Source organism: Lynx canadensis, chromosome C2, assembly GCF_007474595.2.
Source record: "Lynx canadensis isolate LIC74 chromosome C2, mLynCan4.pri.v2, whole genome shotgun sequence".
Taxonomy (NCBI): Eukaryota; Metazoa; Chordata; class Mammalia; order Carnivora; family Felidae; genus Lynx; species Lynx canadensis.
The window spans coordinates 37,608,631-37,634,706 of NC_044311.2; the positions used below are offsets into that span (position 1 = coordinate 37,608,631).

The 26,076-nt window shown below is 36.9% G+C and overlaps 1 protein-coding gene across 4 annotated transcripts in view; it reads right to left on the reverse strand.

The window, feature by feature from the left end:
• XRN1 (5'-3' exoribonuclease 1) overlaps nucleotides 1-26,076 on the reverse strand; it is a 122,069-nt gene that overhangs the window by 30,845 nt on the left and 65,148 nt on the right. For all 4 annotated transcript variants that reach the window (XM_030330622.1, XM_030330621.1, XM_030330624.1 and 1 more), the window contains 9 exons: nucleotides 23,655-23,768; nucleotides 21,857-21,955; nucleotides 19,338-19,453; nucleotides 18,659-18,805; nucleotides 13,323-13,412; nucleotides 12,648-12,783; nucleotides 9,239-9,295; nucleotides 8,973-9,105; nucleotides 704-773 (listed from right to left, as the gene is read on the reverse strand). In XM_030330622.1, coding sequence (XP_030186482.1) covers nucleotides 704-773; nucleotides 8,973-9,105; nucleotides 9,239-9,295; nucleotides 12,648-12,783; nucleotides 13,323-13,412; nucleotides 18,659-18,805; nucleotides 19,338-19,453; nucleotides 21,857-21,955; nucleotides 23,655-23,768 — 962 coding nt within the window. The remainder of the gene's footprint in view (nucleotides 1-703; nucleotides 774-8,972; nucleotides 9,106-9,238; nucleotides 9,296-12,647; nucleotides 12,784-13,322; nucleotides 13,413-18,658; nucleotides 18,806-19,337; nucleotides 19,454-21,856; nucleotides 21,956-23,654; nucleotides 23,769-26,076) is intronic.

Genomic DNA, 26,076 nt, shown 5'->3' on the forward strand with positions numbered 1-26,076 from the left:
CATGGTCAAACTTCTCAAGGGTCAGCTCCATTTCCTGCCTCCTCAAACCACCTGAGTCTGGCTTCAGCATCCACAATTCCACTAAAATGCAAATCTGATGTCACAGCTTTGATTTTGATGACTTCACATTGCTTTAAGGATGAAGGCCAAGATACCAAAATCTTAACATGTCCTCAAAGTTGGCTTACAAGTCCCTGCAGTGTGGTTCTTGCTTTTCTCTTTTACTCTAATCTTGTTAAAGTTCAGACACACTTGCATTTTTTTTTTTTTGAATGACTGAATAGGTCCTTTGTTGTATGTTGTTATTTCTTCTTCATGACCACTTAACATTCTTCTTCCCTCTTCCTCCAGTTAGCTATTATTCATTCTTTAAGTCTCATCTTAAATACTTGTCAAGAAGGCTTTCTAGAATTCTCAGGACAAGTTATACTCTTATAGAAACCTGAACTTTTCCTTCCCAGCACTTCTCACATTTTAACTAAATAACTAATATTATAATCAGTTACACAATTATCTCCCCCACTAAAATGAAAGCTCTGTGAAAGTAGAAAGCATGTCTGTCTTACTCATTGCTACCTTCCCTGGTAGCAAGTATGATGTCTTGCATATAAGAGGAATTCAAAACGGAGACAAATAAGTACAGTAAAGTCACTGGTCACATGTTCATATTCACAAAGTATAATTATCATCAGGAAATACAAACCTTATTGTTAAGCCTCCGGGAAATTCTTCATCAAATAATACTTCAAATAGTACATCAGCTTCTCTGTTAGCTGTGAAAAAAAAAGAGATTTAAAAATCATATAATGAAAAATCAGCTTATAAGTTTTTGAACTTTGAGAAACATTAATTACAATTATCAAAAAGTAGTGCAGGGGAATACACTAAATGAAAAATAGATAAACTCACAGATTACCGGTATTAATTTAAAGCAAAATAATATTTTAAATTATACGCTTTGGGAAGATTATGTTTTTCTCTCTGCTTTTGTCTATGTTTGAAATTATTCATAATAAGGGGAGGGGCCAACATGGCAGAGAAGTAGGGGGATCTGAAGTTCCCTCCTCTCTCAAACAAAGCAAGGTTGAAGATAAAGGAATTTGAATTCCAAGAGTCTGGGAGGCAAAGAGACAGTAGCTTCCAGGAACCTACCAGGACAACCTGACGGGCCAGAGGTGTGTGACTGCGAACTGGGAGAGATAAATTGAACGGAGGGGAGGGATCCCCTTCTGCAGAGACAAAGGACAAGAAAGAGAGGCTGGGGAAGCATAGGACTGTATCTGGACAAGAGAAAAACCATGGACCTGGACAGAGAAAGGGCCAATCTCTAATTGAGGGGCTTTCTCTGGACTGGGCTGGCTGCCTGGATCACGCACCTGGGCAGGAGGGGAGTCAGCCCCAGGTTCGGTGGCTAGGTCAGGGGCACAGTCCACAGTGGGAGAAAGTGATCCTCTCCCTGGAGTGCTGTGGGACAGGACAAAGCCTGCCTGCCTCCGCCAGTCAGAGAGTGGCACTCCCCCAGTACCCGGGCACATGGAGCAGGAGTTTGAATCCCAGGCAAGCGCCAGGGCACAGGAGTTGGCTGGGCAGGACAAACCGCCTTGGTTGCACCCATGGCACAGTGAGGACGGCTTAAACAGAATGGTTTGGGACACCTGGTCTGTGGAGGAGACTGGGGCGTTGTCATTTTTCTCCCCATTACCAACAAGGTGGGGCTTCAGGCATCGGCCCTAGGGCCCACAGTGGAGATGTGACCTGCCTAAACCAAACCACACTCCTCTGCACCTGGTAACTGCATATCTGCTGGAGTGGGATTGACGCTGACAGACAGCACCAGACAGCCCCTCCTCCAGACCAGTGCTGTTGCACTGCCTGGTTTAATTCTCAGACAATTCTTATTTATAGATATGTTCTTCCTTCCTTTTCTCCTTCTTATCTCTTCCCTCCTCTAGTCTGGTTACTCTGGTTATTGGTTTGTTTAAGCAGACATATTTAATCCATTCTCTTGATACATGTTCCACACCTCCTTCTTTATTCTCCTCTCTCTCTCTGAATTAAGCCATATAGTTTCTGTCTGGACAATTTTATTTTCTTTTTCCCCTTTTTCCTCCTTTATTTTCCTTTCTCTCTCTCTCTCTCTGGATTAAGCTGTATAGTTTCTCTGGTCAACTTTTATTTTTTCTTTTTCCCCACCCCTGTCATTTCTTTGTATGGGATAAGGCCTCTTCTATCAGCACCGCTTCCACCATGTTGTTTACTTGTAGCTGGTGTTTCTGGCTTTTTGTTTTTGGGTTTTTTGTTTATTTGTGTGTTTGTTTTTGTTTTCTGTTTGTTTTTGTTTGTTTTCCTTTCCAGGGCTACTTTAACGAACAAATCAAAGCACACCTGGTAGAGGGTTCAAAACATCACTACGGACAGGGAGATAAAGTAACCAAAGTCACAACAACAGAGAGCAAGTAACACTCTCCAAAAAAACATCTTCTACAGGGCCAGGCCCTGGACAATGTATGACCCTTCTTTAATATGGTAGTGTTTGCAGGTGCAGGACACATAACAAGCTTTTAAAACACACATAAGGGACAAAAAAACTAGCCAAAATGACAAAATGGAAAAATTCTCAAAAGAAATTCCAGGAAGAAATGACAGCTAAAGAATTTCTCAAAACAGATATAAACAATATATGTGAACAAGAATTTAGAATAATAGTCATAAGATTAATTGCTGGACTTGAAAAAAGCATAGAAGACAGGAGAGAATCTATTGCTACAGAGATCAAGGAACTGAAAAATAGTCATGATAAATTAAAAAATGTTGTAAATGAGGTGCAAAATAAACTACAGGAGGTGACAGTGAGAAATGATGAGGCAGAGGGGAGAATACGTGAAATAGAAGATAAAATTATGGAAAAAGATAAAGCTGAGAAAGAGAGATAAAAAAATTCTGGATCATGAAGGGAGAATTAGAGAACTAAGTGATTCAATGAAATGGAACAATATCTATATCATAGGAGTTCCAGAAGAAGAAGAGAGAAAGGGGCCAAAGGTGTGCTTGAACAAATCATAGGTGAGAACGTCCCCAATCTGGGGAAGGAAACAGACATTGAAATCCAGGAGGCACAGAGAACTCCCTTTAGATGTAACTTGAATTGATCTTCTGCACGACATATCACAGTGAAACTGGCAAAATACAAAGACAAAGAGAGAATTCTGAAAGCAGCTAGGGATAAATGGGCCTTAACTTACAAGGGTAGACATAAGGGTAGTAGCAGACCTATCTACTGAAACTTGGCAGGCCAGAAAGGAGTGGCAGGAAATTTTCAATGTGATGAATAGGAAAAACATGCAGCCAAGAATCCTCTATCCAGCAAGCCTGTCATTCAGAATAGAAGAAGAGATGAAGGTTTTCCCAAACAAACAAAAACTGAAGGAATTCATCACCACTAAACCAGCACTACAAGAGATCCTAAGGGGGACTCTGTGAGTATTGCAAAGACCACTAAGGACCAGAGCCATCACTACAAGCACAAAACCTACAGACAACACAAGACTCTAAACCCGTATCTTTTTTTTTTTTTTTTAATTTTTTTTCAACGTTTTTATATATTTTTGGGACAGAGAGAGACAGAGCATGAACGGGGGAGGGGCAGAGAGAGAGGGAGACACAGAATGGGAAGCAGGCTCCAGGCTCTGAGCCATCAGCCCAGAGCCTGACGCGGGGCTCGAACTCACGGACCGCGAGATCGTGACCTGGCTGAAGTCGGACGCTTAACCGACTGCGCCACCCAGGCGCCCCTAAACCCGTATCTTTTAATAATAACACTGAATGTAAATGGACTAAATGCTCCAATCAAAAGACACAGGGTATCAGAATGGATAAAAAAAAAATAAGACCCAACTATTTGCTGTCTACAAGAGATCCATTTTAGACCTGAGGACACCTTCAGGTTGAAAGTGAGGGGATGGAGAACCACCTATCATGCTATTGGAAGTCAAAAGAAAGCTGGAGTAGCCATACTTATATCAGACAAACTAGATTTTAAACTAAAGACTGTAACAAGAGATGAAGAAGGGCATTATATAATAATTAAGGGGTCTATCCATAAAGAAGAGCTAACAATTATAAGTATTTATGCACCAAATTTGGAATCACCCAAATATATAAAAAAATTAATCATAAACATAAGCAATCTTATTGATAAAAATGTGGTAATTACAGGGGACTTTAATACTCCATTTACAACAATGGATAGATCATCTAGACAGAAGATCAATAAAGAAACAATGGCTCTGAATGATATACTGGACCAGATGGACTTGACAGATATACTTAGAACTTTTCATCCTAAAGCAGCAGAATATACATTCTTCTGAAGTGCACAAGGAATATTCTCCAAGATAGATCACATACTGGGTCACAAAACAACCCTCTACAAATACAAAAGAACTGAGATCATACCATGCATACTTTCAGATCACAATGCTATGAAACTTGAAATCAACCACAGGAAAAAGTTTGGAAAACCTCCAAATGCATGAAGGTTAAAGAACATCCTACTAAAGGATGAATGGGTCAACCAGGCAATTAAAGAAGAAATTTGAAAATATATGTAAACAAATGAAAATGACAACACAACACTCCAAACCCTTTGGGATGCAGCAAAGGTAGTCCTAAGGGGAAAATACACTGCAATCCAAGCCTACCTCAAGAAACAAGAAAAATCCCAAATACAAAATCTAACAGCACACCTAAAGGAACTAGAAGCAGAACAATAAAGAAACCCCAAACCCAGCAGAAGAAGAGAAAGAATAAAGATCAGAGCAGAAATAAATAATATAGAATCCAAAAAAAAAAAAAACCCAAACAAAACGAAACAAACAAACAAAAAAAACAGTAGAAAAGATCAATGAAACCAAGAGTTGGTTTTTTGAAAAAATAAACAAAATTGATAAAACCCTAGCCAGACTTCTCAAAAAGAGAGATGACCCAAATAGATAAAATCATGAATGAAAATGGATTTATCACTACCAACCCCTCAGAAATACAAGCAATTATCAGAGAATACTATGAAAAATTATATGCCAAAAAACAGGACAACCTGGAAGAAATGGACAAATTCCTAGACACCCACACACTACCAAAACTCAAACGGGAAGAAATAGAAAATTTGAACAGACCCATAACTAGTGAAGAAATTGAATCAGTTATCAAAAATCTCCCAACGGGGGCACCTGGGTGACTCACTCAGTTAAGCTTCTCACTTCAGCTCAGGTCATGATCTCACGGCTTGTGAGTTTGAGCCCCACCCTGGGCTTTGTGCTGACAGCTCGGAGCATGGAGCCTGCTTCCAATCTGTGTCTCCCTTTTTCTCTGCCCCTCTCCTGCTCATGCTCTGTCTCTTTCTCTCAAATATAAATAAATGTTAAAACAAAAAAAATAATTAAAAACAAAACAAAACAAAACATCTCCCAACAAATAAGAGTCCTGGACCAGATGGCTTCCCTGAGGAATTCTACCAGACATTTAAAGCAGAGATAATACCTATCTTTCTCAAGCTATTCCAAAAAATAGAAATGGAAGGAAAACTTATGGACTCATTCTATGAAGCCCACATTACCTTGATTCCTAAACCTGAGAGAGACCCCACAAAAAAAGGAGAACTACAGGCCAATATCCCTGATGAACATGGATGCAAAAATTCTCAACAAGATACTAGCAAACTGAATTCAACAACATATAACAAGAATTCTTCATCATGATCAAGTGGGATTCATTCTTGGGCTGCAGGGCTGGTTCAATATTTGCAAATCAATCAATGTGATACATCACATTAATAAAAGAAAGGATAAGAACCATATAATCCTGTCAACAGATGTAGAAAAACCATTTGACAAAATACAACAATGTTTAATAAAAACCCTCAAGAAATTCGGGATAGAATGAACATACTTAAACATCATAAAAGCCATATATGAAAAGCCAGCAGCTAATATCATCCTCAATGGGGAAAAACTGAGAGCTTTCCTGCTGAGATCAGGAACACGACAGGGATGTCCACTCTCACCACTGTTGTTTAACATAGTATTGGAAACCCGAGCACCAGCAATCAGACAACAAAATAGAATAAAAAGGCCATCAAAATTGGCAAAGAAGAAGTCAAACTTTCACTTTTCGCAGACAACTTGGAAAACCCAAAAGACTGGCTAAAAGACTTCTAGAACTGATACATGAATTCAGCAAAGTCGCAGGGTACAAAATCAATGTACAGAAATCGGTTGCATTTTTATACACCAATAATGAAGCAACACAAAGAGAAATAAAGAAACTGATCCCATTTACAATAGCACCAAGAACCATAAGATACCTGGGAATAAACCTAACCAAAGATGTAAAAGACCTGTATGCTGAAAACTATAGAAAGCTTATGAAGGAAATTGAAGAAGACACAAAAAAATGGAAAAGCATTCCATGTTCATGGATTGGAAGAATAAATATTGTCAAAATGTCAATACTACCCAAAGCAATCTACACATTCAGTGCAATATCAATCAAAATTGTACCAGCATTCTTCTCAAAGCTAGAACAAACAATCCTTAAATTTGTATGGAACCACAAAAGACCCTGAATAGCCAAAGTAATATTGAAGAAGAAAACCAAAGTGGGAGGCATCGCAATCCCAGACTTTATCCTCTACTACAAAGCCATAGGCATCAAGACAGTATGGTACTGGCACAAAAACAGACACATAGACCAATAAAATAGAATAGAGAACCCAGAAATGGACCCACAAATGTATGGCCAACTGATCTTTGACAAAGCAGGAAAGACTATTCAATGGAAAAAAGACAGTCTCTTCAGCAAATGGTGCTGGAAAAACTGGACAGTGACATTTAGAAGAATGAAACCGGACCACTTTCTTACACCATACACAAAGATAAATTCAAAATTGATGAAAGACCTAAATGTGAGACATGAAACCATCCATATCCTAGAGGAGAAAGCAGGCAATGACCTCTTTGACCTTGGCTGCAGCAACTTCTTACTAGACATGTCTCTGGAGGCAAGGGAAACAAAAGCAAAAATGAACTATTGGGGCCTTTGGAGTTTGCAGTTTTGAAGGCCTTGCAGTAAGACAGATAAAAGATGACAAAGATCTGAAAACATCGTAGTTTATTTAATAAAAGGAAGAGAATGGAGAGAACAGAAATATTATTAGATAGAATTGGCAGGGGTCTGTGACCTGTGTAGATAAAAAGGATGGAGACACCAAAGATGACTCCAAGGTTCTGGCTGAGATGACTTGGTCGATTATGGATGTCATAATTGAGATATGAGACACATGAGAAAGATTGCAATAAATTTAGATAGGAACAGAGAAGAATACATTTGGCAGAGAGGCTGATGAGATATATCTGGCAAGATTAAATTTATCCAAAATGCCAAGGTAAAGTGAAATAATTAGCTATAATAACGTTTTGAACTCTAAGCCCAAATTAATAATACAGTCACATTACTTGAGAATTGACTAACCCTCCCACTCCCCTCCATCTCCCTCTCTTTTTTTCTCTCCACCCTTCCCCTACTCCTTTCCACTTTATTGGTTCTGTTTCTCTGGAAAACCCTAACATAATATCTGATAATATCCTAGCCTGTGGTAGGAGTGGAGGGATGTCTGTATTTTTTATTAAAAAGGACTAGGCAAAAATGAACTATTGGGGCCTTTGGAGTTTACAGTTTTGAAGGTCTTGCAGTAAGACAGATCCTTTACTGCCCAGCCAAAACCAAGTCTGCAGAGCTCATCCAGTGTCCAACATCCAGCCGTACCTTTTAACCTGACACTTTTACTTGAAATCTAAACTCAAGAAAGTGAGGCTCAATGAGAGGCAGGAGTTTCTCCTCTGAAGGCTTAAAGCTCACCTTCTAGGTTCCCATTCCCCATCTGAGGGAGGGGCCATTTCTCAGAAGATTATTAAGATTGTAAAAGATATGAGGATTGTTCACTCCCTCTAGTAAAGATGACTATGGAGATGAGGTCTCAGCTGAGGACAGTAATGACAAATACTCCCCTTTTTATTCCATGTCCATGGCAGACATAGTTAAAAATCAATGACAAAGCTCTTTCCCACTCAGCATAGATACAATTTTAAAATCCTTCTCAAGACAAAATCCCAAGTAGTCACTATTACTGATAGGAGTGGTCAGAAGAAAGGAAACTTCTACGTTATCAGGGTCCCAAGACAACTTGACTAGAATACAATCCAATAAGCTCAGTATTTGAACAGCTGATGCATAGGGTTGAGCAGATAGCAGCAGGGGCTTGTTGTTTCATCACACCCATCTGACCCTTACCATTCCTCGCCCAAACAATCACACCAAGGTTGAGTGCCTGAGACAAGAAAGGACAGTGCTGCCAACACCCTGACCCCTTGGCACCTGATATGTTGCTTCATGCTACTTTGACTTTTTTTGGAATCTATGCTGCAAAGCAGCTCATGCCAGGCATCCCTCTGAGGCACATTTAGATCCTTAGTTGCTTCTTCCTTTTTCCCTCCATTTTCTCATATTTTTCTTTTTAATAAAAAATACACGACATAGGTGCGCCTGGGTGGTGCAGTCGGTTAAGCGTCCGACTTCAGCCAGGTCACGATCTCGCGGTCTGTGAGTTCGAGCCCCGCGTCGGGCTCTGGGCTGATGGCTCGGAGCCTGGAGCCTGTTTCCGATTCTGTGTCTCCCTCTCTCTCTGCCCCTCGCCCGTTCATGCTCTGTCTCTCTCTGTCCCAAAAATAAATAAACGTTGAAAAAAAATTAAAAAAAAAAAATACACGACATAAAATTTACCATCTTAATGATTTTTAAGTGTGCAATACAGTTAACTATGTACATTATTGCTCTCTGCTTAGATATAAAACACTTAATTTGTGTTTTACTTTACAATACAGAAACAGTTGAAGACACACCAAGTACTGAGATATTACCCCCTTTAATTCCTATGATGGTGCCCCGAAGGCCAACTGGAACTGAAAAGTTCTCTCTCACATTTACCACACGGTCAAAAAGACGAAATTCTGCATCTCGATCAGGAATGACTCCATGTTGCTGTTCTAAAGGCTGAAGAGAAGAAAGCTTTAATTATTATTAACTCTAATTTGAAATAGTTTTTCTATTACTATAACAAAAACATTGTGTTCTTTCTACACTTTCAAAGTAAAAACAACTTTGAATTCTTTGATAGGAAACTTACTCTGTACAGCAAATGGGGCTTCACTGTCACTCGTACCTTCTTATTATTCTTTCTTTGCTGAAGAAAAAAAATGTTTAAATATTTAAAAACATAAAATTATAAAATTGTTATTTGACTTTATATTAAAAATATAAAATTATTATTCATTTGGACATGATTATATTTAAAAAGCCAAATGAGTAATTAAAAGAATATTTGAAGTTCTTCAGATGCAGCAAGGAGGAATAATACATACTTAAAAATTTTTTTTAATTAAATTTTTGTTGAAGTATAAGACACAGAAAAATGCAAAGTTGTATGCATACAGCCTGTGAGTTTTTATGAGCTTATCTATGTATAACCATACTGAGTTCAAGAGAGAACATTAGTAAGCACAACATGAGAACTCCTGTATTCCCTCCCAGTTACTACCATTCCCCAAAATAACCTTATTTCTAACACAAAAGATTAGATTTATCTTTTGGAACTTTATGTAAATGTTATCCTACTCAAATACTTTTTTTACTCTAAAAAGAATTATATCTGGTGGCCAATGAAGATTTATATTAAAGGAAAAAAAGGTATGAAGTACTGATCTATGACATTACTGTCGGTTTTCTGGCTACTTATTAAAATTAAGGTGGCATTCATTTAACAAAGTCCTTGCTTTTGGAATCTTTCATGAAATTGGCTTTGATGTTTGAATTTTTTGATCATCTGACAAATGCCTGAAGAAGACTTTTGTCCCATCTTTACTCCTTGTTAATTTTGTGAACTCACACTCAAATTAAGCATCAGCTTCCTTTTACTGTAAGATAGAAATATTATTACCTGTTCTATCATCGTTTATATCCATTGCAATCCATAACTACCATTCACATTAAATATTTTTAAATGAATTCTCATCTACTAAGAAAAATGGCAGCAGTTTACTTATACGGCAGCCCCTATCTTTAGAACATAGTTTATGGAAATAAGCACAAAAGGCATAAAACAGCTCCAAGCTAGAGGCCATACAGTAGAGTTCATGTATTTATATATTGTAAAATGCTCAAGCCTTTAAAGAGAACCTATTATCTTTTATTACAAAGATATTTGATTTATTCTTTCAAATGAATCTTTACTGAGTTCCCTTTACATGCCATGTATTAATCTGGATGCTAGGGATAAAACTGTGACCTATTCCTTTAGTCTACTTAGAGAGACATACAAGAAATAAAATAAGGAAAATATATAGTATGTTTGATGGTAGAAAGCACAGAGAAAAATAAAGCAGGTAAAGGGGATCAGCAGTGTGTAGAGAGGTCACGATTTTAAACAGAATGAATAGGGGCGCCTGGGTGGCTCAGTCAGTTAAGTGTCTGACTTCGGCTCAGGTCATGATCTCATGGTTTAGTTCATGAATTGGAGCCCTGAGTCAGGCTCTGTGCTGACAGTTCACAGCCTGGAGCCTGTTTTGGATTCTGTGTCTCCCTCTATCTCTCTCTGCCCCTTCCCTGCTCATGCTCTCTCAAAAATAACTAACATTAAAAACAAACAAACTAGAATGAATAATGAAGGCAGTACAGACAAGATGTCTATGCTTCCAGCCCACAGCACACTAGGACTAATAGGGTACAAGTTATGCCCACTGACAACAGCAAAAGGAGAAAAAAATATATTTATTTAAGGTATGGTGTTTTTTTTGTTTTTTGTTTTTTGTTTTGAGAGAGAGAGAGAGAGAGAGAGAGAGAGCGAGCATGAGCGGGGGAAGGGGCAGAGAGAGAGAGGGAAAGAGAATCCCAAGCAGGCTTCACACTGTCAGTGCAGAGCCTGATGTGGGGCTTGATCTCACAAACTGTGAGATTATGACCTAAGCTGAAGTCAGGCGCTTAAACGACTGAGCCACCCAAGTGCCCCCAAAATAAAAGAAATTTAAAGTAATTTAAAAAAGCAGACACCAATCCTGGGCCTAGAGTACTGCATGTGAAAAAAAAAAAAACACTCTAAGCACTCTATACCTCTAAGCACTGATTAGAGGACATGGCAATCAAACCTGATTCATCAGGCAAATTTTAAACAGGAATTTTCACAATAGGCTCCAACCACACCTGCTAAATGAAAAACTCTGGGGTCTGGCTACTCAAAATGTGATCACTTGGGAACTTGTTAGAAATGCAGAATCTCAAGCCTCATCATAGAACTAGTGAAACAGAATCTGTGTTTTAACAAATCCTCCAGTGACTCATTTGCACAGTAAAGTATGAGAAGTATTGCTGTAGGGGTGGAATCCAGAATACACCTGTTAAAAAGATCCTTTAGTAATTTTGATAATTAGCTGAGTTTGGGAACCACTGCCCAATAAGAAAACTACTGATAATTCTAATGAAGATCCTACATTATAAAGAAAAAGTTTAATTATGTTCAGAATGTTCTATTTATTTTTTTTAGCTTTTTTCTCCTTTTCTCTATTATCCTAATAACATTATAACACTAAAAAGAAAAAAAAGCCACTCCTTGACAGCACCTCCTTAACACATTAACTGGTTTTAAAAACATTCCTGTCTTAATCTATATGCACACACATCTAAAAAGTGTTGCAACCAAACAATAGACTATAAATTTGTATATACATCTTTTGTTTGTAAAGTAAGGGGAAAATGTGTAAAGCATTTTAGAAAGTTCTTCATCCAAATGGATTAAAATAAAATTTGGGGACTTAAAGTAATTAACCTTCATTAAGTAGAAAACTCATTTCAAATACAATGCTGTACAAATATATTTTATCTTAGGATGAAAGATAATTTTTAAAAAATACAGGTTAAAAAAGAAATGCAGGTTTCTATCCTTAGATATCTGAGTGTGAATGAGTTTTCAAAAACTCAAACTCATGGCTTTAAGCCTTATATTTTCTTCGTAAAGAGAAAAAGTGTCATCCAGTAGTAATTTTCTAGACTGTCTTCACAGCTCTTGAGTATGTGATAAAAGAATTCAAATAACAATAGCCAAGCATCATTAGGCATTAAAAATAGGCAATATTAGAAGGAGTTTACATGTCCTAACTTAGTTAATCCTTTTGACGACCCTATGAAGTAGGTACTGTTTTATTCTCATTTTACCAATGAGGTAGTAGAGGCATGGAAAGGTTAAGTATCTTGTCTCAGGTTGTAAGTATTGAAAGAGGAATGGGGGAAGATGGTTTCAGAGCCCATTTCTAAACTTACTCTGCTATCAAGAGTAATTTGTTAGCAAAACAACATCATTTTAATAAAAAGGCAAATGTGTGGAAAATAAAATCAAAAGTTAAAAAAAGGAATATAATCAGACATAAATTAGAATCACTGAGTTCACGTTTTATTTGGTTGAAACACAAATGAATTAGTTGTAGAATGATATGCAGTCCATTTAATTTCAAATCTCATCAATCATCTTGGTTACTAAAAATTAGTACCTTGCACTTTTCGACTTCTTCCTCAATTTTCTCAACAATAGCTGCATCCAGAATTTGTAAATCACAAGAAGAACGAGACAGAGTACTGACAGGATGTCCCTTTAGCCAAGTAATAATTTCTTGAACTTTCTCAGCACTACATTAAAAACAATAATTATTTCACATTGATTAAAACTTTCTGAGGGTTTATACAAAGAGCCTAATATAAATTTCCTGAGGGCCGTGAATTATAAAAGATATCAAATACATAATTAATGATCACTAAACTTAATTGGGATTATAAATCTAATATAAACATGGACATATTACTTCTCAGTAATTTAAAAAAAACACAAAATTTGGGGCACCTGCCTGGCTCAGTCAGGAGAGCATGCAACTCTTAGTCTCAGGGTCGTGAGTTCCAACCACATGTTGGGTGTGGAGACTACTTACATAAATAAAACTTAAAGTGAAGTAAAATAAAATAAAATTATCACAAAATTAATTTAAAAGTACTTTACTGATATAAGGGATATAAAAATTATATGAAGATCTTAAAACAAACAAAAATATATCTATAAATATAAAATCCTTCCCACAAAAGTAATAAAATTCTTGATCAACTAGCTGCTGTACATTTCACTGGAACCACTAAGTTCAACTATGAGGCAAAAAATAACCACAAATTTTGCTTACCCATTCTCATTTTCTCCAGGCCAAATATCATCTTCATAGAACACATCCTCTTGGCTGTTTTTGGCTATATAACTAAATAGTTCTGGAGCTCTAGCCAAACAAACAAAAATACTACTTAGAATATATATACAGCTAACTCCACATAAACTTCTTATTATTTGATTTTGGATCTTAAGGAGACATATAAAATATACTGAGAGTTGATTATTACACAGAGTATTAATAAAGAATAGAGACTAAATGATTTAGTAAATGATTTAGTAAATGATTTAGTAAATGAAGACTAAATGATTACTAAACTGTAATAAACTAGTTACTTACAAACTTTAATTACTGACTCTAATTGTTCTTAGATCCTAATGACAGGTGATAAGTGGACAAAACAAAAATTTACAGGTTCATTTTCTAATTTTCATAACAAAGCTGAAGCATCCCATAATAAGAAAATTAAAATACATTAAAGGTTTCTTGATATTCCTCAAAACTTCACTGCTTCCTGAATATTGGAGGACTTTTAAATACATAGCAGATTGAATACATGTGCTTAATTTTTGCTCACTGCCCAACCTATTACAAGAAGAGTAAAGTATAAAAAAGGACATAGACCCAGAAAGGCATGAAAAAGGGAAGTGGAGAGTCTGATAGCATATATGAATTGTTAACAAAATTTTAGAAACTGGAAACTGGATGGGTAAGTATCAACTGGTCTGAAACATAGGGAAAGCTGTACCCTAACCCCCAGTGTGAGAAGTCAAAAAGCTAGATGATTTAAACTGTGCAAGTCTGCAAAAGCTCAGGAATTATGGGCTCCAGGTACATTTTTATTTATTTATTTATTTTTTTACATTTATTTATTTTTGAGAAACAGAGTGAGACAAAGCGTGAGCGGGGGAGGGGCAGAGAGAGAGAGAAGGAGACATAGAATCTGAAGCAGGCTCCAGGCTCTGAGCAAGCGGTCAGCACAGAGCCTGATGCGGGGCTTGAACCCATTAACTGTGAGATCATAACTTGAGCCGAAGTCACACGCTCAACCAAATGAGCCACCCAGGCGCCCTTCTAGGTACATTTTAATGGTGCAGTATGGGAGGGTTGAAGTTAAGTAAGCTTTTAGGTGAATATTTTGTATAATAAGCAGCTAGATGATTATGTGATTACTCACCTTCACTCCAGCACAAGACCTGTCTGTAGTTTATCTTTTAGAGAGGCTGAACAGGGGATGCTCTAGCTTTAGATATACAAGGCACAAGGAGATGGATGGGTAGATGGGGGATGAGGAGATGAGAGGGCATTAATGGAAGTGTAACTACTATACAATGTGTTGCTAGGAAGCAGGCTAAGAAGTGTAACTTCTTTAAGAAGCAGACCCTGAGACTGGACATAAGCATGCAGAAAGTTTATCAGAGAGCTCTTATGGAATCAACACAAGTAGAAGGGAAAAGAAAAAAGGAATGAAGCATCACTGGGTACAGGGAAAAGTTAGGCTGTGATCCATTGCTAAAAAACTCCTTGGGGGGTGCCTGGGTGGCTCAGTCGGTTGAGCGTCCGACTTCAGCCAGGTCACGATCTCGCGGTCCGTGAGTTCGAGCCCCGCGTCGGGCTCTGGGCTGATGGCTCGGAGCCTGGAGCCTGCTTCCGATTCTGTGTCTCCCTCTCTCTCTGCCCCTCCCCCATTCATGCTCTGTCTCTCTCTGTCTCAAAAATAAATAAACGTTAAAAAAAAAAAAATTAAAAAAAAAAAAACAAAAAAAAAACTCCTTGGTCAGTCCTACAGAGATCTCAAACTAGGATGGCCCTTAAGGATTGTCCTAAACTGGGGCAATGAGGTTGGCTGGGTCTTTACACCTCCTTGTAGATCAGGTGTTGGATCTGTGGGGGTTGTGGGAAGGGGATGTAACTTCAGGTTGAGGCAGTTCTCTTCTGCAAGGCAATTCCTGAAGAGAGCTCACAACTGAGAGCTGGCAGACAGCAGCATTCCAGCTGCCAAATAAATAGGTCCTTTAGTCTTAAAGGGAGGTTTGGAGAGTGTATCATAGTATCTACTACATAATAAGATCCTTTTTCCCTGCTTAATTTCCAAAACACTGGAAGTCAGTTTTGTTCCTCACATCTGTCCTCCAAAGAAAAGGCTGGAAGACACTTCTCTAGGAAAACTAGCCAGCCCAAGAGAAAAGACACACATATAGGTAGTGATATTTGGAGGACCTCTGCAGAAATAGCAACGTCCCACCTGAGAAGGCCCACCAAAGCACATTACATTTTCAATCAGCTTTTTGGTGCCTCACTCTTAACGTTTATTTATTTTTTGGGACAGAGAGAGACAGAGCATGAACGGGCGAGGGGCAGAGAGAGAGAGACACACACAGAATCGGAAACAGGCTCCAGGCTCTGAGCCATCAGCCCAGAGCCCGACGCGGGGCTCGAACTCACGGACCGCAAGATCGTGACCTGGCTGAAGTCGGACGCTTAACCGACTGCGCCACCCAGGCGCCCCTGTGCCTCACTCTTAAATATGATTAGACACCAAAGAACCACTGGACAAGTTAAAAAAAAAAAAAAAAAAGAGGAATTCAGAGAAAACAAAATATAGAGAATAGAAGAAGAAAAACTAAAACTACCATCTTCAGAGAAATAAAACATTTCATTCATTATAAGAGCAAGATACTATAAAAAAGGAATGTCAGAGAATTAAGGATGAACTCTTAGAAACTAAAAATAAATCAAATAGAAATAAAAATGATATGAGATAAAGTTGAAGAAAATCTCCCACAGAGTGGAAGTATAGCAATAAAGAAAATGGGTGAGAAGAGATAAAAAAAATTAAGAGGATTAATCCAGAAGTCTATCATCTAACAGAAGTCTCAGAAAGAATAGAAAAAATGGAAAGGAGGCAATTATCAAATAAATAATATTAGAAATTTTCTCAGAATGGAAGGGCATCGGTTTCAAGTCTGAAAGGACTGAACAGCGAAAAGAAAGAAGATACATACCAAGGCACACTTCATCACATTAAAGAAGGTTTTTTTCACGTTTACTTATTTTTTTTGAGACAGAGAGAGAGAGCACGTGTACATGTGGGGGAGGGGGAGAGAGAGAAGGAGAGAGAATCCCAAGGAGGCTCCACATTGACAGTGCAGACTCTGATGCAGGGTTCAAACTCATGAACTGTGAGATCATGACCTGAGCTGAAATCAAGAGTCAGGGGCTCAACTGACTGAGCCCATCAGGTGCCCCAACACATCATCACATTATTAAAACAGCATTGGTAAAGGGAAGATGCAAAAAAGATTTCAGAAACTGAAAATAGATCACACACAACGATTCAGAATCAGAATGGCACAGGACTTCTCACCAGCAAAGGAAACAAGAGCTTTTCAAATTCTGAGGGAAAATAATCTCCCATCTAGGATTCTACACCCAGGCCAGCTATTAATCAAGTCTGCTCAGGGAAGAATAAAGACATTTTCAGACATGCAAGCTTTCTCAGGAAGCTACTGGAGTAAGTGCTCCATCAAAATGGAGACAAACCAGAAAAAAGTAAGATATGAAAGCCAGGAAATAAAGGAATCCTACATAGAAGAATGGTGAGGGAAATTCCTAGAATGGCAGTAAAGAGAAAGTCTAGAACAAGAGCTGTGTGATAGCCCTGGAAAGCAATTAGTTTACGTTGAGGCAGGAAGACAGAAGGTTTTAGGAGGAAGTCTACAAAAAGAAAATGGAACCAAGAGATCTCCTGATCCGACCATATCAAGTTTTCCAACTATGACACACAGTTTAGGGCCGAATTAGTTATAAGAACACAGACAATAAGCAAATGATTAAACAAGATGTGGAAATCAAAAATGTGTACAAGGAAATGCAACCATAAAACTCTACAAGGTCCAGCTGTGACCATTTATATCACCTTAATCAAGTAAACCATAAATACAGATTTATTAAACTATAATGAAAGGGGAAATAAATATACATGTGTGTAGGGAGGTGAGGAAATAGAAAGGGGAGGTAGTAAAAGAGAGCTAAAGTTTCATCTTTCATGGTAGGAAATCAAGGCATATGTTAAGCTGAAAATCATGAAAAGTAGGGTAAATACAATGCTTTAAAGAAATACAGAAGTGAACAGAAGAAATAATTACATTTTCAGATGGCAATATGAGATTGAATTGTGTTCCCTCCCCAAAAGATTCCAGTACCACTCCTACTACCTTCAGAATGTGACTTCATTTGAAAACAGGGTTTTTATAGAGGTTATAAAATAAAAATGAGGTCTTTAGGGTGGGCTCCAATCCAACATGACCATGTCTTTATGAAAACGGGAATATGGTCACAGAGACAGACGTGCACAGAGGAAAGATGGCGTGAAGACATACAGGGAAAACACATGTGAAGATGGAGGATGGGAGTAACGCATCTACAAGTTAAGATCAAATGTGTGAGGCTACAAGAAGCTAGCAGAGAGGCATTGAATGGTTCCTTTCCTAGCATCTTCAGAGGAAGCACGGCCCTACCAAACACCTTGATTTTGGACTTCTGGTCTTCAGAAATGTGAGACAATAAATTTCTGCTGTTTTAAGCCACCTAGTTTGTGGTACTTTGTTACGGCAGCCCTAGTAAACTAGTAAGAGGATCCTAAATACAAGGTTAGAAACTGGTGGAACAATGGAAAGAACATTCAATTAGGAATCAGAAGTAAAGGTATTTCCTCCAAATCTTTGTGACTGAGTAATTCAAGTAACCTTGGTATACAGTTTTGTCATTTTTATCATGAGGAGCTGAGATTTACTGATTTCTTAGACCATTTCAGCAGAAGATTCTATAATTTTAGGACAGTAATCTATTATCCAGCTGGAGTTTTAAGACTCAGGAAAATCCACTGTGTGAAGAGCTGTTTTGTTCACCCATACCAATCTTCTTATTACTAACACAGACATACAAAGTAGTGAATTACTTATGATAGCAAATTGAGGAAAATTTTAATTAAAAGGAGGCCAAGGGGCGCCTTGCTGGCTCAGTTGGTGGACTATACAACTCCTGATCTTGGTGTTGTAGGTTTCAGCCCCACATTGGGTATAGAGCTTACTTAAAAAAAAATCTTTAAAAATAGAAAAATAAAAATAAAAGGAGGCCAATTATCATCATTCTTTTTCATTTTAAATAAATAAGTACAGTATTTTTTAGCTAATAGCTATGGTGCTTCATGATATAAAATTAGGTTTACATGTAATACATGTCCCATCATACCAAAGGAAATATTTTTAGTCTAAAATTAATATCAGAAAGGCAAAATAGTTACAACATTCCCACATTTTTGGATGCCTAATAGGACCTTATTAGGCACTTACCTCTCTAAGTACTCTGCAAGAAGTTGTTCTGCTGCAGATGAATACATCCATTCACTTCCAACTTTCTTAGTGTATCCAGGTACCTCCTCATTTTTTTTGTTGAATTTGAGATTCAAACCCACATTTGCTTTATGGTCTCCATGAGGGCTGAATGTAAACCACACACACACACACACACACACACACACACACACACACACACACACACGCACATTTTAAATTTTGTTCAAAGAATACAACGTTTAGCTTTCAATTCTTATTAATACTTAGTTTTGATTGTTCTTCTATAGTTTTCATGGTTATTTCCAAAGCAGTAATTGAAAAACTAGAGGAAAGGCTTCAAAACCCAAGTTAACAAAGCATATAAATAGATTATGCAATTAGAGAAGAGAATGAAATAAGAAAATGCAGGGAAATATACTATTGAGATTCACACACACCTTCTGATACCTTTTTTCAAGGTTCAATTTGTTAGCTGCTAAAAATAAGAACTGTCTTTCCAAACACCTACAACATGTGCCATTTAGATGAAAGATCACCATCAGAGGAATTTATGCATAATTTTTAAAGAAAATTCAGAGCAATTAATAAAAGAAAATAAATACTAACATAACCAGTTTATCTTTATCATTTAGTTTTTTTCTGCCACTTTAAGTAAATTTCTCTAACATAAACTTACTTTCTCCTAGATCCTCTTCCAATAAAAATACTTCCTGTAAACCTTGAAACAAGGTATCCACTCACTCCAAGACGACTGGCCAACACATATCCTGGGTTGTACTTTATAGAATATTTCTTTAAATATAAAAACAAAAAGGTCAATTATGGAAACACAAAGCATCAAATGTTATTTCTTTACCTTTAAAATCTGGAGATAATCAAGACATCACTAACCATTGGAATGTGGCAATATAAGGATTCTCAAAAGTAAGTGATCCATTTCCCTTTTTTTTTTTTTGAAAGGATCTGTAGGCAGAATTTTTCTGCTCCTCTCTCTCCTTAAAGGACAGAATTCCCAAGGATGAATGAAAGGGGGAGGAAATATACAATTTGTGAAACTGTCTCAAGAAATAAACTCTACTGTAAATAGACTCTACTGCAAATTCTGCAGGCAGGAACTATTTCTTAAACATTAATTTTCATATTCCAATTAGGGCCTAGTAAAATACCTGGGACATAATGAAGCCTTGATGATTATTACACTGAACTAAAACATGAGTATGTCATCAAAAGAGTTGCTACTGAGCAAATTTAAAATATCCTTCATATATGGACATAAGTGATATTCACTTCCCCTAATACTTACTATCATATAAAAGTAAGAAGTATGTATAGATTTATAGCTAATACAGTCAATGAAATGTAACCTTAATTTGTGCACTTAAGAAACTATAAAGATTATCAAATTAAAAAAAAAGTATTAGATCATATACTTTTTAACCAGGAAGCAATTACAAATCTAGTTCCTAAGCTACCATTTAATCCTAACATACATAATAATAACATATATTTTGTGTGGATTTCACATTCTATATTTATATGAATTTTATTCACATTTTTTATGTTTACAATAGTCCCCAAATGGATACATTTTTTAGTTGCATGAAATATATAAATTATTAAAATATGTTAATATGCTGGTAAAGAACACAATATAGTTTCTCCATCAAGTGCATTATTAGGTTTAGAAATAATACAGACGAATCAAGTATGCTTTCTAAAATAGACAGGAAGAGTTAAGGTAGTAGTTCTCTATCACAGGTAATATCACTTAATTTTTCTAATAAGTATTTGGAAATATATAGGGGCATTCAGTTATAGTAATTGGCACAGGCTACTAGCACTTAGTGTCTAAGGGTCAAAAATGTCAACTGTGCTGTCATATACAGGAGTCCTATTTTACACATTAGTTGTCTCATCTAAAATACCAATAGTAGTCCTTTTGAGAAATATTCAGTTATGGTACAATTAAAATTGATGAAGATCATCACAAATATTCTAGAAAATGTAAAATAAAAAGCAAAGGGGGGCCTGGGTGGCTCAGTTGGTTAAGCGTCTGACTCTTGGTTCGGCTCAGGTCATGATCTCACAGATTGTGGGATTGAGTCCCACACTGGACTCTGTGCTGACAGTGTGGAGCCTGCTTCGGATTCTCTCTCTGCCTCTCCCTCTGCCCCTTCCCTGCTTTTGCTCGCTCTCTCTCTCAAAATAAACAAACATTAAAATTTTAAAAAAGGAGAGAACATTGGAGTAGAGAAGAAGAAGGCTTGAGTAAAAGTTGAAAAAGGTATGTAAAGAGAAAGCACAGCAGATAGAGAAGGCATGCCTAGCAACACTGTATACTAGAAGTGGACAGGCTCATTCATATCTAGAAAAAGCTAGGGATGGAGGAAAATAGATGTTCTTCTACTAACTCCCAGAATAGAGACCTCCAGCATTTTTATCAAATGGGCCACTCTCCTGGTTTCCTGACTGTGCTTTCTGAATTCTTTCTCCAAGAGACTTATTTGCCTTCCGTAATGTTTTCTCAAGTGTATGCTGATGCCCAATGCCTTGAATTCATTTTATAGGATATAAAGCTTTAGAATTTACTATTAGAGAAAAATAAAAGTGTAAGTAGCAATAGCTGACTGTGAATTAATTTCAGTTAAGTTAATTATCCAATGAATCAATAAGAATATATATGACAGATATCAGGATCCTCCTCCCATTGTAGCAGGGAAAACTAAAAGGAGCCCAGTGAACATCTCTGGAGAAAAAGGTTCTGAAAAAAGTGCTGTGAATTTAAATGCAGTTTCCCCAATTTTCTCTTGTGACTGCAGTAAGGCCATTTGTCACTTGTAACTAAAAAATGTAGGCTTTGATTAATTATGAAAAGTTAAAAAAAAAATCTAAGTGTATTCCCAAAGGGTATGGTAAAAAATGTGCCCCTTCTAAGCTTGAACACGATAACCCGTAATAACTGTTATAGATCAATAATGGGATGTCAGTGATTTCCCCTCCCCCAAAGATTTGCATGAAGTTCGAGCATAGATTCCACACTTATTTTTAAATAATCCTAGATGCAACTGTGAGGGAATTTAATCACTATTAAATAAAATATTTATAACACATTCAAAGAAGGTGGTAAAAAATATGCTTCTAACACTTTCAAAGTTCATCAGTTCTAAATTAAACAATATGGACTACAGTACTCACATGCTGGTTCTGTATTAAAGCATCAAGATTGGGTTCACATGGAATGCTGAAAACCACACGAATCCTACCTTCTGTAATCACATCTCCCGAATCCTGAACCTTGGACGAAAAAAAAAAAAATCACAGTATGTTTTATAGTCTCTTTCACTATGTTTTATGTACTTACTTTTCTACTTATTTGAAGGGTTTATTATTTCTGAAATACAGTAAAACAGTAAAGGTGGCTATGGGAGATTCTCTTAGAATTTATAAATGAATGTGATTATATTGTAAATTTGAGTCATTGTACCTTGCTTTAATAGCTGTTAGTCTTTTTTTGTCTTTAAATTAACTTTTTTATTTGCAAATAACTTTAAACTACCAAAAAGTTGCAACAAAACCAGGTCAAAGATCACTTGTAAAACATTTACCTAGATTCACCTAATGTTAACATTTGTTTAAATATCTGTTTTAACATTTGTGCTCTGTGTACAGGTACATACACATAATTATTTTTCTGAACTTTTTGAGGGTATATTATATATATCGTGTCCGTTACCCCTTAATATTTTGGCGTGTATTTCCTAAGAAGGATATTTTATGATGTACATGATGTTCATCTGTCTCTCACTGTGATATTTATTAACTTTGATCATACCAAAGATACTGCTCAATTTCTTCACTGTCCAATTATAGTTTTTTTTCTTCCACTTGCAACAAATTAACTGTCTGTGGGAAGATATTTTCTAAGACCATGAAAATTTTTCATGGAAATATTTTCATGGTCTTAGAAAGTATCCTACTCAGATAACAAATTTCCCCTAGATTTAGTTTCCAATGATGATTGTTGCCACATTTAATCTTTATCATAATGCTTATAAAAAGATAGTTTTCCAACTTTAGCACTCTCTCCACATTTATTCTTGACATGATACTATAAGCAAGAGCCCTTCCATTCCCTATTTAATACTGCTGTGGAATCATTAATTCCTATTTTACCAATTTATTATTTTGGTATTCAAACTGTCCCAGATTTGGCCAGTAGGAGTCCCTTGAATCTGGTTCCTGTGTTTATGTGATATGCTCTCATTAGTCATTTGAGCACTTCCTTACTTTCTGGCCTAACAAGTGTTTCCAGGCTGATCTTGTACCTAACCTAGCCCTGTAATGGGCCATTTCTCTGAAAAGCTTTCGGTGGGGTATGTTATTAGAAGTCAAAACCTGGAGATTATGTATGTTTACTGTTACCAGGGTGTCTTTGCTTCGTAATCCTTTTGAGCAAACAGAGCTAGAAAATATATGTATGTATGTATGTATGTATGTATGTATACATATATATCCATATACATGTGCCTATATACATATGATACACACATATATTTTAAAAATCATGAGTTCACATTAATACCTCCAAGTTTAATCTGTCCCCAGATTCTTTCTTGCATTCTTCCATTTCATATATGCATATATCTTTTTCCATGTGAGAACTGGAGTTCCTCAAACATCAACACATTTACAAGTTCATCAACCCAATAATACATCTACAATAATTTCAGAATTGCTTTTTCCATACCACCACAATAAACAAACCTGCTCTGTAAGAGATTAGGATTTGAATTCTTTTTTCCCTGCCTCCTGACCCCAACCTGCTCAAGACTAAAGATATAAAGCCAAATGCTGTGTTCCTAAGTTAGACAAATGAATTATTTTTCCCCCCTTCAGTATTACATTTTATTTTATACTTAAATGAAGAGAGTTAAATAACTCTACTAACTTGAAACAAGAAAGAAATGTAATTAGTAACAATAACAGAACTAACTTCTCCAGTGCAGCCATAATAGGGGGTTCCCAGCATAAAGACCATACTTCTAAGAGGAAACAAGTCATCCAATGTTTTGATACTGGAGAAACGGGAGTCAAAAGCTCGGATGTCCTATGTAGAATGAAATATAAAAGTAAATTATTATAATCAAAATTTCTATGGATTGCACATCAAATTTTTCTTCCTGTGGAGTTAGGACTACGCTGTCTGCAAATGTGAAATGTAAAGATTTTCTATGTAACGGTACTAGTAACTAAAATGTATTGACTTTATGTGCCACTCTTCTAGGTATTTCACACATTTATTAGTTCATTTCATTTTCAAGACAACACTCTGTAGCACAGATTATTTAGCCTCACTTTATACCTGAGGAAACTAAGGCACAGAAAGGTGATAAAATCTTTCCTAAGATACTGTTTTGCAAGATTACAGTATCAATACATGCTTTAAAAAATTTTTGTCTCAGGGCGCCTGGGTGGCTCAGTCAGTTAAGTGTCTAACTCTTGGTTACGACTCAAGTCATGATCTCATGAGTTCGTGAGTTCAAGCCCCACTTCAGCTTGTGTGCTGACTGGGCAGAACCTGCTTCTGATTCTCTCTCTCCCTTTCTCTCTGCCCCTTCTCCACTCTCTCTCTCTCAAAATAAACAAAACTTAAAAAAAAATTTTTTTGTCTTATCACACCAAGATTACAACAAACACAAAACCAAATGCCTTTTTTTCCCCCATTAATTTATTTGAGGCAAACACTTTTTGGAGAATAAAAATTTTTTTAATTTAAAACTGTGTTAAGCTAATGCTAGGATTTTTCATTAGAGATGAAGTTTAATAAATAAATAAATAAATAAGTAAATAAATAAATAAGACAAGCTCCTTAATCATACACAGAATGGGTGACTGAGCATAAAATAATCCTATAAAGACTATAGTTTTTGAGGCGGCTCAAGATGGCAGCATAGGAAGATCCTGAACCCATCTCCTCCTATGGACAGAGCAAATCTTCAGCTACATCTAGAACAATTAGTTTCTTTTGAGAAAGACCTGAAAACTAGCCCAGCTCCTCCACAACAAAAGATAAAATGTACACATCAATAAGGATACGAGAGGCAGAGACATACTGTTGCCAAAAACCCCAGCCCTGATGTGGAGACCCACAATTAGGAGTGATCTCACAAATATGGAGCTTCTTCCTGAGGAGGTGCCCTATCTTCCTGAGGAGGTACCCCAACTCTTGGGAACTACACTAGAGAAATAGGCCCCCAAAATGTCTGGCTTGCAAACCAATGTGGCTTATGTACGGGAGACTCAAAGGGCTATAGGGAAATGAGATTCTGCTTTTAAAAGGCTTGTGTGCAGATCTACTTGCCCTGAGACCCACGGTCAAAATGGCAATTTGAAAGCACCTAGACCATATGGGGAAATGATTCATCTGTTAACCTTAAAGTGTCTGCAAGAGGGGCAGGGGCCTGTTGGGACTTTTTCTGGGAACAGAAGCACTGGCAGGTATGCCCTACAGCCCTGCTAAAGCTGGCAGGCACACCCCACCCCCATGTATATATGTGGTCTTTCTCTACACATACATACACACACACATACAGGAATACTACTCAGCCATAAAAAAGAATGAAAATCTTGCTATTTGCAACAACATGGATGGACCATGAGGGTATTATGCAAAATGAAAGAAGTCAGACAGAGAAAGACAAGTACAATATGACTTCACTTAATATGGACTCTAAAAAACAAAACAAAAACTGCGAATAAACTGAGGGTTGATGGGGGTGGGAGGGAGGGAAAGTGGGTGATGGGCATTGAGGAGGCCACCTGTTGGGATGAGTACTGGGTGTTGTATGGAAACCAATTTGACAATAAATTTCATATTAAAAAAAACAAAAAAACAACAACGAAAAAAACCCCAAAGAAGTATTGGCCCAAAAAGTCAAAAGTCATGGCACTGAGGAACCTTAACTTACAGGAGGGGACTAGACACTGTTTATCTTTGTATTTGAAGCAGACAGTATTGTATCTGCCACATAATGGACACTCCAGAAATATCTATTCAACCAATAAACTTGTGCAGATATATGAAAGAAACAAAACAAAAAACCAAAAAACAAACAAACAAACAAAATGCAACACAACTAACAGATACAGAGAAACAACTGGTGGCTGCCAGAGGGAAGGGGTTTTAAGGGGATGGGTGAAATGGGTAAAGGGGTTTATAAGTTAAAAACTAAGAGTTATAAAATAAATAAATCATAGTGATGTAAAGTACAGCATAGTGACTATGTCAATGATAATGCACTGCAAAACTTGAAAGTTGCTAAAATAGTACATCTTAAAAGTTCTCATGAGAAAAAAATTTTTGTAACTTTATAACAAAAACTTTATAATGACAGATGGTAACTAGACTTATATTG